The following is a 12,777-nucleotide window of genomic DNA, read 5'->3' on the forward strand; positions in this document are numbered from 1 at the left end:
GTAGGGAGAGCAAAACTGCATGCAATACTCCAGGTGTGGTCTCACCAAGGCCCTGCATAACCACAGCAAGACTTCCCCATTTCTGAATTCAAACCCTCCTGCAATGAAGGCCAACATACCACCTGCCTTCCCAATTGCCTGCTGCACCTGCCTGTTCATTTTCATTTACTGGTGTATAAGGACACCCCTTAGTACCTCCACATTTCCCAGTATATCATCATTTAAATAATATTCTGCCTTTCTGTTTTTCACACCGAAGCGTATAACTGCACATTCATCCATGTTATACTGCATCTGCCATGTGTTTGCCCACACACACAGCTTGTCTAAATTGCCCTGAAGCCTCCTTGCATCCTCCTCACAACCCTGCCCAGTTTTGAGTCATCAGCAAACTTGGAAATATTGCATTTGGTTTCCTCATCCAAGTCATTTATTTATATCATGAATAACTGGGGCCCCAGCACCGATCCCTGTGGTACACAACTAGTCACCGCCTGCCACCTGGAAAAAGACCCATTTATTCCCACTCTTTGTTTCTAGTCTGTCAACCAATTCTCAATCCTTGCCAGCATATTACCCCTGATCCCATGTGCTTTAATTTTGCCCACTAGCCTCTTATGTGGGACTTTATCAAAAGCCTTCTTGAAATCAAAATACACCACATCCACTGGTTCTTCCTTACCTATTCTACTAGTTAGATCCTCAAAAAACTCCAGTAGATTAGTCAAGTACGATTTCCCTTTCATAAACCCATGCTGACTTTGTCTAATCCCGTTGCTAAAGTGGAGAAGACTGCCTTGCCTAGACTCTAACTGACTGGGGTTAGAATCTAAATATTTGTCTCTCACAGTGTCCTTGACATGATTAAAACTAGTCAGACAGCTTTCCCAATGATCAATGGCCAACCAAAGCTTTAGTGGCCTAAAAGGTGTGTACTCCCATGTTGACACCTTTGCTTAGGATAGTATCACTTGTGAGCCTTCTCACCAGCGTCCTCTGATGCCTGCACTTGATCAAACACAGCCAAGGCCAGACTGCTTTACAGCAGCACAAGATGCAGTCTGCAGCAGATTGCGTTTGAGAGGAAAGCATCCAACGTCCCAAAAAAAATTCTTGAAGGAAAGTATCAGCCACCCATCTTAAACCTTTTGGCCACTAGGGAAGACTGAGGAGAAGCAGCAGATTAAAAATAAAAGAATGCACAACTAGAGGCACTTAAGAGAAAGAACGGAGAGGCAAATTGATAATTTTCATTAAAAATGTTGTTGCAGTGTAACGACATGTGCAGTGTTTCTTGTAAGGTGGAGGAGCAGTACCTGGGACAAACGATAGAGATAAAACCTGTTTTTGCCAGCAAAATTGTCTATAAATCAATTAGTTTTGTTTTGGCTAAAGGAAACATGGAGTCAGGACTATTGAACATAAGCTGAGTTAACATTTAGAAAGTTAAACATTTGAAAGAGCTGAAATGACAATATAAGCAAATAAATTGAGACACAAGTGCAGTGCCTATGGTGCAGATGAGCTCCCAATCTGGATCCACCTTTGGCATAACTCATATAGATTCAACAGGAGCATGTGACCTACACAAGCACTGTCCTTTGCTCAGCTGCTTTGCATAAGTGAATTTGAGGCGAACTAAGAAGAGGGAGTACCTGAAGTTGAGGCTCTGAAGCATCCCACGTTGCCTGAGGTACATGTCCTGCTGCTCATCTTGCTCTATGTCACACAGATAGTGGGGTATTCCAAATGTGGGAGGGGAAAACATGAAGGGCTCAGAGCACAAGTGAAAAAGAGTGTGCTGGCAATGTGATGGGATGAAATTTCCACTGCCTCAGTGACCCCCTTCTGCTCACAGACCCCCTCTGTTCTGGAACTGATCAGTATGGAATTGTAAGAAGAAACTTTTTTACTTAACTGCAAGAGACTAACTGAAGTGGCAGTGCAGGCACAATGCGAGAGATTGTGGCCAGAATTTTACATCCTGCAGGCGGGCGCCTGGCCTGAATGGATGTGAAATAGCACGAGATGAGGTTGGGCGAGCATCCCGACATCATTGTGTACTGGCGCGATGTTTCGCTCGGTGGGCGCATGCGACAGTCGGAAGTGCACCCGCTGACAATTAAACAGGCAATTAAGCTTATTAATGAGGAAATCAACAGTGATTTTCCATGGCCCGTCCATGTTTACGGTTGATGGACGGGCCATTCTCCCAGGCGGCATTCACATTTTTGCTCAAATCTTGATCCAGGGCAGGATGGAATCTCCGTGGAGAAATAAAATAATAAGAGATGTCTGGTACTGGTTTTTTATGAGGTATGCTTTCAGGTGCTTTGTTATGCTGCATGGACATATTTTGCAGCATTTTTGTCATGTCCTTCAGTCTGTGTAGGTCTGTGGCTCCCTGGAGCAGCTGTCTGCCTTCAGGGAGCTCTCTCAAAGTGCTCACTTGCACCCTTGGCTACGTCGGCGCCCGCCATCTTCCCGCCTCTCCCACCCCAGCAATGCTGAGCAGTTCAATGTGCGTTTCATGCTGGCTGCCTGTTAATTGGTCAGTCAGCGTGAAATCGTGGTCGGGCGCCGATCGCGGCCAATGTCCCATTTCCCGTCCGCTGCTGGGCCCACCCTTCACACATGCCTGACGACCGAAAAATTCAGACCTCCCTACTTGTCACCGGCACATCCATGACTTTCTACGCAGCAATCCACTGCAGTAAAACATGTAGTGACTTCAATGGAATAAAATGCTGCATCATAATCAATCAATTTCCCTTCACTGTTTTGAAGTGTTCACTGGATTATCTGTACCATACTGGAGGTACTTCAAAACTGCTCATGCCTTTCATGATTCTTCAGTCACCTCCTAATGTGATTTGATATTCCAAAAACTTTATTTGATGAAGCACTTGCTTGTTACCTATGCCTATACTGTCCTTATAATGGCATGCTTTCTGACAGCAGAATGGGATTAGATGTCATTAGATTTTTTTAATAATGGAGAAATCTATGAATAATATTTGACACTACAGGTGATAAATTCTCTTCAATATTCATCCTTTTACCTTCATGAAGATGTCTAACTATCAGCAGGTGAACAAGAGAAGTAGAAGATGTGGAAGCAGAAGGCCAGCTGCCATCTGCAATTTAGTAATTACATTCTTCATATGTTCTATCTTATGTTACTGAAACATCCATATCTTTTATTCATAAATGTTGACCAATTATAGCATGCATTCCTTTCAGTGAAAGTCACAAAGGTATAGTGTTGCTCAACTATTCATCTATCCTCTTTTGGTCCTCTCTTAGACATCTTGCAGTAGCAAGCAGATAAAGAAGATCCAATTCCTTCTTTCCCAACTTCCACAATGACAGTCTTAATGGAGGAAGGCAGCAGTGAACCAACCTCACACATTTCTGTTTACTAAAAGAGTACCAAGGAGAAGCCTGGATTAGGAGTGAAAGGGCACAGTGGAAGTACTATGGGTGAAAAATTAAAATATTTGGTCAGGACAGTTGAGCCTTCAGATATTGGTTTTATTTAGGTGTGTAAATGGTTCAGTTATGATAAGAATGGGAGACATACATACCAACATACGAATTAGGAGCAGGAGTAGGCAATTTGGCCCCTCAAGCCTGTTCTGCCATTTGCTAAGATTATGGCTGATCTGACTGAGGCCTCAACTCTACTTTCCTGTCTACCCACTATACCCTTTGACTATCATGTTAATCAAGAATCTATCTAACTCAGCCTTAGAAAATATTCAATGACCCTGCCTCCACTGTTTCTGGGGAAAAGAATTCCACAGAATAATGACCATCTGAGAGAAAAAGTTCTCCTTATCCCCATCCTAAATGGGACACCCCTTATTTTCGAACTGTTCTAGTTTCTCCCATAAAGGGAAACATACTTTCAGAATACACCCTATCAAGACTCCTCAGGGTTTTATGTTTCAATAAGGTCACTCTCCTTCTAAACTCCAATAGATACAGGCCCAACTTGTCCAACCTTTCCTCATAAGGTGACCCCTTCATCCCAGAAATCAGTCGCGTGAACACTCTCTGAACTGCTTATAATGCAATTATGTCCTTTCTAAAGTACGGAGACCAAAACTATACACAGTACTTCAAATGTGGTCTCACCAATGTCCTGTACAACTGGAACAAAACTTTCCTACTTTTATATACCCTTCCCCTTGCAACATGTAACTTTGGAATATGTTTGTCATGTATGTGTGGATGAAGACAAGGACAGGACTATTAATGCTGTGGCCGAATGTCGCATTAGAAAATATTCCATATAAAATTGCTACAATGCCTCTTGCATTCTGTATCCTCCTCTCCTTCCTCAAAATAACCAAGTACAGAGCCTTTGAGCTCTGGTTTCTTTGTAATAACATTCCCAAAGGAAAAGCATTGGTAACCAGGGTAACTGGTTCCAGAAGAAAAGCTGCCAAGTCAACAGCACAAAACACTATGACAATCCTGCAGTGTGGGGGGTCCAAATGGTGAAAAAACTATGAAAAAGTTTCTGAAATGAAGCATTAACAGTAATTTTCCCAGGAGTTCTCAAGGAATGATAAGGGTGGCCATTTTTTTTCATTGACGCAACTTCTGGAAAATTATTGTTGTTATTTCCGCGGTTGGGTACGTGCCGGTCATTGAAGTAAAGAGCAGAATGTCTAGGCTGATGACACAGTCTGTTGCCTCAATTGCTGGTTCAGTACAGAACTATGTATGTAAGCCTCACATCTACCTGGTTTTCCTGTAGCAAGAGTAAACTTTTAGTCTTCCTCCCTCCCCAGCAATAACAGTGCAAAAGAATTAAATTTAGAATTGTAGATAAAATGAAGGAATATTTCTTCTGGTACAGTGATCCCCCCCACCCCAGATAGCATTCTGATGGGAGATGGAATTTATGATACTCCATGCAATTTTGGAAAAAAGCCTATTAGTGAACTTTTTGCTGTGCAGTAAAATTTCTTCAACTCATTTTTCAAGAATCTTTTCCATCTGTATTTATGTTGTTTTTAAAAATGTACTCCACTAATACTCTGTGCCTGTATATTTTTTCTAATTGAATTGACAAGTTGGATTAAAATATGTAACATGGGATTCAATTTGATAGCTGGTTTGCTATTTCTAAGTATTAATATACTGCAAGTTGTAATATAATGTAAGTCTATGAGGACTTTGGGGGTTGATTATGGCTAGTCTTTAACAATGCTTTCTTAAGATATGATTCCTTTTTAAATTTCAAATATCTTATTTTAATTTATGTGTTTTTCTGTTGAAGATTCTAAAGGATTCCCTAAAAACGTCACAAACAGTAAAGGAATGAAGAGGTGTCCAAATTCCAAGGAGCTTACCAGCGTACTAAAAACAAGTGATAACCTTTTCCTAGACTTCCTGAAAGGATGTCTCATGTGAGTTCAGTATTTTAACACACATCTAGCGATAATGTTGTGTTAATGATATGTAACATCTGATCAATGAATATATGAGGGTAAATTTTACAAATATGTGCTCACATTGTGGAACTTCACCCATCATGGAACTCGCATGCGATTTTCAATCCATTAAGAATCAATGATTTTGCAATGTTAACATTAACTCTCTCTGAAGTAAATGCAGTATCTGTATTACAGTTACCACAATCCATTCATTTGGATCTTATTTGAAATAGATACAAATTTTAAAATTTCAGATAGCTTGGGAATTTGAGATGAGAATTCTTCTATTTAACAAGGTATTTTACACTCAACATCCTCATTAACTACTTGTTTATTCCTATTCAGCTGCTCATTGTTAGAAGAAGCTGTTAAGATGGCACCACTACCCACTAAAATACCATGCCATATTTTTAATGAGTGCTTGTAGGCAATTTAATTGTCAATCAACCCTTTTAATAGTCCTTCAGGTGGCCATTCCTAGCGTGTGCTTCAACTCTTTTACCAAGCTAATGTGTTGTGCTAAACGTAGGATAACCCAGTCTTGCATTTTAAAACCCCAACTTGGCCATGTTGGAGGTCCTAAAGCATGTGGGGAAAATCATCTCCCTATAGTTCTATGGAGATGGTGTATAAATGCAATTGTTTTCTTTCTCTTTTGTTCTTTGTCTCTAAAGAATTCAGTCTGTTTTAACACTTAATTCCTGCAATGTGGGTATGCTCATTGTTTTGATATGGGATCAATAATGCAGTTTGAACACATTGGTGACAAGACAGTTGTATTTTGGATCTCTTTGGGCAAAAGGCTGATCATTCATGTGCTATAATATGAGGGTAGCTCATTTTTCTCATGTTGTGCAGTAGCACATGGTGCAAGGTTTAAAGTTGTGGGATGAACTTGGTCTTTGACAATAGTGGGAAATATGTTAGGATATGAATTAAGAATTCCTTTATCTGTTAGGGAGTTTGAGAATGAAGAGGACTTGCAGAAGAATGATCAGAGGTTGATATGTACACACCTAAGGGAGTCTACATGGGCCTATCGTTATCTTTAAATGCCAACCTAAAGACTCTGTCTGACCTATTTTGGCATGTCAGGAGAAATTTGCATTTACCAGCTAAGCCAGGAATATACCATTCCTGCCAGTATGACCTGTAAACTATATCTAGAAGGAATGGCTTAACCCGTAATTGTATAAGTGACTACAGTTTCAAACTTTTATGCAAAAGGCTCATTTCAAGTTAACCAGGGAAAATGATTTTGTACATTTTCTAATGGATAGCCACCAGCAGCAGAAAGCCCAGTATTTTTTAATGTAGCTGAGTTCCGCTGATAGAACTTGCAGTCATGTGGCTATCTGATTTCTGCTCCTCCACTGGTATAACCACTTGTTTCTTCTCACCTGTGCATGGTGACTTACCAAGCACTACTTCCTCATGTTCACTAGTTGCATCCTCTGGGAAGTGTGCACTTGTGTTGGCGCTTGCACACTATGGTGAGGAGGATGAAGGATAGGCTGAGGTGCTGTCTTGTTGTGGCTCATTGAACTGCTCTTCAGCTTACAGGCACAGGAAAGGGGCACATGTTAGTACACTAGATCAAAGCATAGTTTTCTTTACTGATGATACTGACACTGTTGGTGTTGATATTGCCAATTCTGTGGCTTTTGCTGATGGATAATGCTAAAGATGCTGATGGTACTGTTGGGCCTGAATTTTTCAGGCGGCGGGCAGGCTCAGCGGGGCAGTCGCAGAGCCAATTGCCACCATTTTAGGTGGGCGGGCCTTAATTGGCCTGCCCGGCGTAAGATGCGAGCGGTAGCACTTAGCGCTACCTGTGTGGGCGGGGGGAGGAGGGAGAGTCAGGGCCAGTGTGCGAAAGAGCACTTCAATCTCCCTAAGGCACGGAGCTGCCTCAGGGAGATTGAATTGTTATTGTAAATAATGAATAAAAGGTTTAAAAATTTATTTAAACATGTCCCCTCATGTGACTGTGTCACATGAGATGGGACATGTTTTAATACTTAAGAAAAATGTTTTATTTTAGTTAATAAAAGATTTAGGAAACCTCATCCTGCTCGTGGATGAGGTTTCCTAAAAAATGCGAAGACCGTTTGGCCTTTTCGCCTGCCCACCAACCTTAAGGTCGGATGGGCAGCGTTAACAATTACCTTCATCACTTCCTTAATGGCCTTAATAGACCGTTTACATATCAGTGGGTGCAGAGCTGACTCCGGCACGTGCCTGCCGAACGAAATATCCCGAGACCCGGGTGTGCGTCCCGATGTCATCATGCTACCATGCATTATTTTATGCGTCGGCGTGTCGGGCCTGCCCCACATGCCAAATGAAAAATCCTGCCCTTGGTATTGTCATTGCCAATGAATCTGATAGTGCTGACTATGCTGATAGTAACTGATGGTATTAAGGGTATTTTTGCTGATAGTATGAGGATACTAATGATGCTAGGTTTAGTGATAGTCCTGATAGATAATTAGTCACAATATGCTAGTCATGATGATGGTGCTGAAGGCTGAGATAGTACTAAGAGTGCTGATATCATTGTTCTGGCCGATGGTGTGTAATAATGGTGTGGACTGGCGACAGTGCTACTAGTAATACTTGTGTGGTTGGGATTGATGGTGCTAATGGTACATTATTGGTACTAATGATGCTGATGCTAACTCAGACTTAAGATTTATGATTTTGAACATTTTTTAAGGTGGAATCCTGAGCACCGCCTGACTCCAGATGAAGCAATGAAACATAGATGGATTCAGGAATCCAGAACAAAAAAACATCATCTTAAAATGAAAGTGACATCTGGGACTGAAAGTAACAATAAACATGCTTGCAAAAAAGCACACCATCTAAAGACAGGTAATAAGAATATAATAGATGTTAGGGATAAGAAAAGGCCATTTAAAAAAAAATGCAACCCCCAGGTTGGAATTTGACTGGCAGAAGCACATATCAGGAATTCAGATACCAAGGTCAGCAGCAGGATCTTCCATTCATTCATTTTAATAGACAAGACATTCTGCAGGATTCATTGACCTCTGCACCTGATTTCCTGTCTGCACTCCTTTGTCAAAACTCTATGTTGGGATTTCTAGTTCATAAAATGTAATCTCTAATTGTATTTTTTTTCTATCTCCTTGCTTGGTGATTATCAAAACATCATCACTCTTTGATTGAAGATGTTTTTCCTGAAATTTATAATTTCGCTCATTGTTAATTTTCCATCATTGCCCTTTGAACCTACATTCTTCGCATATATTGAGCCAGCCATCTTTCTGGACTATGTTGGGATAATTCCCCAGGGGAAATGAATGCAACACATGGACCTTGCACAAAAATAACACTACATTCAGTATCAGTACTCTGTGTCTGGATTTTGGCCTAGGTGGTGTTTGCATTCCCTGGGTGTTATGTGGGTACAGATGAGCACTATTTGTTTCAGGGGCTGAATTTTGCCACTCATTTGGCCGGGGTCAAAAGGGGGAGGTGACCCCACTTCAGTGGATGGTGAGACCTGGCGAGGCATATTGCCTGCAGTGGCTGATTAAAAGGCTGCCGCCAGGCGGCCAAGTCATCAAGCTGTTGGTAGTATGGCATGGCAGCAGAAATACATTAGGCTTCCCTCCCGATGCTTTCCCGCTGTCATTTTGCCAGATCTTCCACTTCTCAGCCTGTCTCCAACGGGCCAGGAAAATTCAGGCCAAGGATTCATCAATCCCACAGCTCTCCAGTGGGAGATAGGTGAATTAACCCTATAATGTGTAAGTCATGAATCAGCAGCTATTAAGTGATATTTACAATTCACAACTTTTGGTAATACTCAAGGAATAAGTAACAGCAAACACATATTTAACATGAAAGAATCCCATTGATGTACATCGGTGAACTTGTGGGGTTAGGAGAAGCCATCCTTTATAGAGGATTACAGGATGATATAGGGGTGTTTAAGATGATTAATGGAGCTAATAGGCCAGAAAAAGAGAAATTATTTCCTTTTGTTTTGGAATCCAGAACAAGAGGTCATAATCTCAAAATTAGAGCGAAGCTTTTCAAAGATGATGTCAGATCGCATTTCTTCACACAAAGGGTAGTGGAAGCTGGAACTCTGTCCATCAAAAGACTCTTGAGGCTCGTTGAAAATTTCAAAACTGAAATTTATTTATTTTTTGTCAATGATAGTAAGAATCACAGAACCAAGACGGGTAGATGAAGTTAAGGGTCATATCAGCTGTAATCTAATTGAATAGGGGAACAGGCTGGAGGGGCTGAATGGCCTACTCCTGTTCCTAAGTCAACTCCACCAGAATTAAAGCAAGTGTCTCCCCATAACATGAAAGGGTTCAATTTTTTGCAGGTTATTATAAATAAGGAGCTAGGAAAGCTTGGCCCCAAAGAAACCCATGAAAAGTCCCCCATTTTATGAGAAAACACAATGTTAAAGGTTCAGAGCTGGAGGAGACTGAAAAAGAAAACAATTAGGAATCCAGCTGGTCAGTGTAAGGTAGTGACTAATCGGGCATGTTGGGTGCTAAGGTACAGCTGGATGTCGAGGTGCCATGCCCCACCCAATAATGTGCCAAGAATGTGATCATTATTCAGTGATATTAATATTATATAATTAGTGCTTCCAAAAAATAAATCTTTACAGTACTTTATTGGTAAGCACAGTTTCTAGAAGAAGTGGAGAGTAAATTCACCAATCCTATGCTGGTTCGATTTGTGGGAATGTAATATTGGTGAATTAACCATCTAATTCGTAAAGCATTAAGTCATCAGCTATACAGTCTTATTTACAATTTGCAAATTTTGAATGAAAAGGAACTTTAAAAATATTGGGTAGATTTCATCTTCAATGTCTGTTTAGTAGTCTGGTGGAATGGAATTAATTTCAATAGAATGAAAAGTTGGATGTTCCTATAATGGATGTGTCAGCGATCCACTGCACCAGATGAAAGTCTTCCTCATTGTGTGGATTCTTGACGAACCATACCTTTTAATCACACTAAAGCTCAATTATTACATTCAACATATTCTAATAGTATGTAAATGTTTCATATTGCATTTCATATTTTACAACAGAAAAAATCTGTCGTGAAACAGATGTTAGGCACAAGGTTCATGTCGAAGAGGAGACAGCACTCACTGTACGTCCAAGACCTCTAGGGACTTCTGCAGAAGAAGATGTAACAGAAAAAGCAAATGACAACTGTGAAGTCCTTGCTGAAAAAGAACTGGAAGATAAATCATTGAAAAATATACAACAAGATGTTCAATCTGAATCACCTAAAGAAATAAAGTGTCAGGAATGCATCTAGTTCCTGTCACCTGTAGATAGATCATGCTTGTGGTCCTGTCAGATCTCACTCAAGGTAGTTTGTCCAGTAAAGCTGCTCCTTTATCAGAGAAAACTGCAATATCAGAAAGCTGTTTTGTTTTTACAGTTACCTCTAATGGAATCGATGTCCCATTTGAGGCATCATATGGAAAGTGCAAATGACTGCAGGCTCTAGATGTTGCAGACCAAACTGATGAAATTGTGCAATAACTCCTGTTTTCTAAACATAATCTCCTCATTCACAAATTTATACTTTTTCTGAATAATACCAACAAAATAACAATATGTTTTCAAAGTCAATGATGGAAACAATAAAAGAATCCCAAATTATCACTTCTTAAACCTTTGAATGTTTTCTTTGTTTGCAATCACATTTTGTAACTAAAATGTTACACTATAAACAAATTCATCAAATTGATACAGACATTATATTCTCTATAAAGCTTCAGAGTTGGAACAAAATCTCAAAATATAGAGGCCAAGAAAACCCTCAGGTGTAATCCCGGCAATTATGCTGGGATCATGTTTGCGAGGGATCTCCGCTACTAGCCCCTCTGCATTATGTTTTGTCAGTGGGAGGTTATCTAATCTGCAAATGGGTAGCAGTGCTGCACAACATTGGGGATTCCTTCTTAGGCACCTATATGTCCTAGGATGCTGCAGAATTCAGAAAGGAGCATGCAGAGCCCGCTCAGTCTCCCTAATGATGCCTCCAAGATGATCTCCACATACACCAGGCAGGAGGGCAGTGTGCTAGTTTTCTTTAGGTGTCAGAAGATTCCTTGACTGTCTCCAAGGCCAAGATGGTGAGAACTTCAAGTAGCCCAGTTTGTTCATTGACTTTGTAATGGGTTGGGTGTGGGCTCTGCCCCATACACACTGGTGCACAGTGGCAGCAGTGTGTTTCATAGACATGATGCATTGCAGCAATTCACCAAGCCTCCTTGCAAACCCATGACCTCTACAACCTAGAAAGATAAGGGCAGCAAACCTTGGGAACACCATCGCATGCAAGTTCCCCAACAAGACACACATCATCCTGATTTGGAACTATATTGATGTTCCTTCGCTGTTGCTGGGTCAAACTCCTTCCCTAACAGCACTCTGGTTGTTATGACCATGTGAGGAGGGGTAAAAATGACTCCATTTTTCTCCCACTCCATGTCTGACAATTTTATGTGAATTTAGAGAGGATGTGCTTTGTCAAAACTGCAAGAGTCCCACTGTGTACATTTTCAGATAATAAAGAACTAGACAGACAGATTTTCTGAGTTTAAACAAAGAACTAGGTAAGTTTATTGAAACTACTTCCTGAATGAAAAAAGATGAGGTAAATCGCAAGCAGCATTCATACATCACACACATTCCTTGGGCCCACACACACACACTGATACAGAAGGTAAAGTCAGAGGGTAAGCTTAAAGATTTTTTACAGTTCATGGAAAAGATAAACGAAGGAGTATACAGTTGGCTGTCCTTTGGCTGATCTCAATGTGGTGATTCCACGTTGCAGCCATCTTGTTCAGGTATCTTCCTGGGTGTAGTTGTATAGAGCAGATTTCCATATTATATCACCAAAACATCTCTGCAGTAGATTTCTCAGCATGGTTACTTTGCAAATCCAGGCACAATACTTTCGAGAGAGAGACAGCTTCTTTGCAGCCTCTCAGTACAGCACTCTGATCTCTCCGGCTTGGTAAACAGTTCTTAGCGTCCTGCTGGTTGTATATTCTGGAGGAATTTGATTAATCCATTTCTGGTGCCATCATTGTTTTTAGAATATGTAATTTCATTTTGAAGGCTTATCTCAGAAACCTTTGAAAAGTTTCAGGATAGTGTAAAAACCAACAGGAGATGGGGTCTTTCATACTTCCCAGAGGGTTTGAGTGTCTGTTCCTGTTCATCCAACTTGGGTGGAATGCAAGTTTGTATATTATAGCTGGCTGGCAGTCCTCCATTGTCTTAATAGGATTA

General features: G+C 40.7%; 1 protein-coding gene across 3 annotated transcripts in view; it reads left to right on the top strand.

The window, feature by feature from the left end:
* dyrk4 (dual-specificity tyrosine-(Y)-phosphorylation regulated kinase 4) overlaps positions 1 to 11,145 on the top strand; it is a 92,318-nt gene extending 81,173 nt beyond the window's left edge. For all 3 annotated transcript variants that reach the window (XM_041203191.1, XM_041203193.1, XM_041203192.1), the window contains 3 exons: positions 5,294 to 5,423; positions 8,170 to 8,327; positions 10,548 to 11,145. In XM_041203191.1, the coding sequence (XP_041059125.1) occupies positions 5,294 to 5,423; positions 8,170 to 8,327; positions 10,548 to 10,783 (524 nt within the window). In that variant the 3' untranslated portion in view covers positions 10,784 to 11,145. The remainder of the gene's footprint in view (positions 1 to 5,293; positions 5,424 to 8,169; positions 8,328 to 10,547) is intronic.
* Positions 11,146 to 12,777: the final 1,632 nt, after the last annotated feature.

The sequence above is a fragment of the Carcharodon carcharias genome, chromosome 13 (genome assembly GCF_017639515.1).
Source record: "Carcharodon carcharias isolate sCarCar2 chromosome 13, sCarCar2.pri, whole genome shotgun sequence".
Taxonomy (NCBI): domain Eukaryota; kingdom Metazoa; phylum Chordata; class Chondrichthyes; order Lamniformes; family Lamnidae; genus Carcharodon; species Carcharodon carcharias.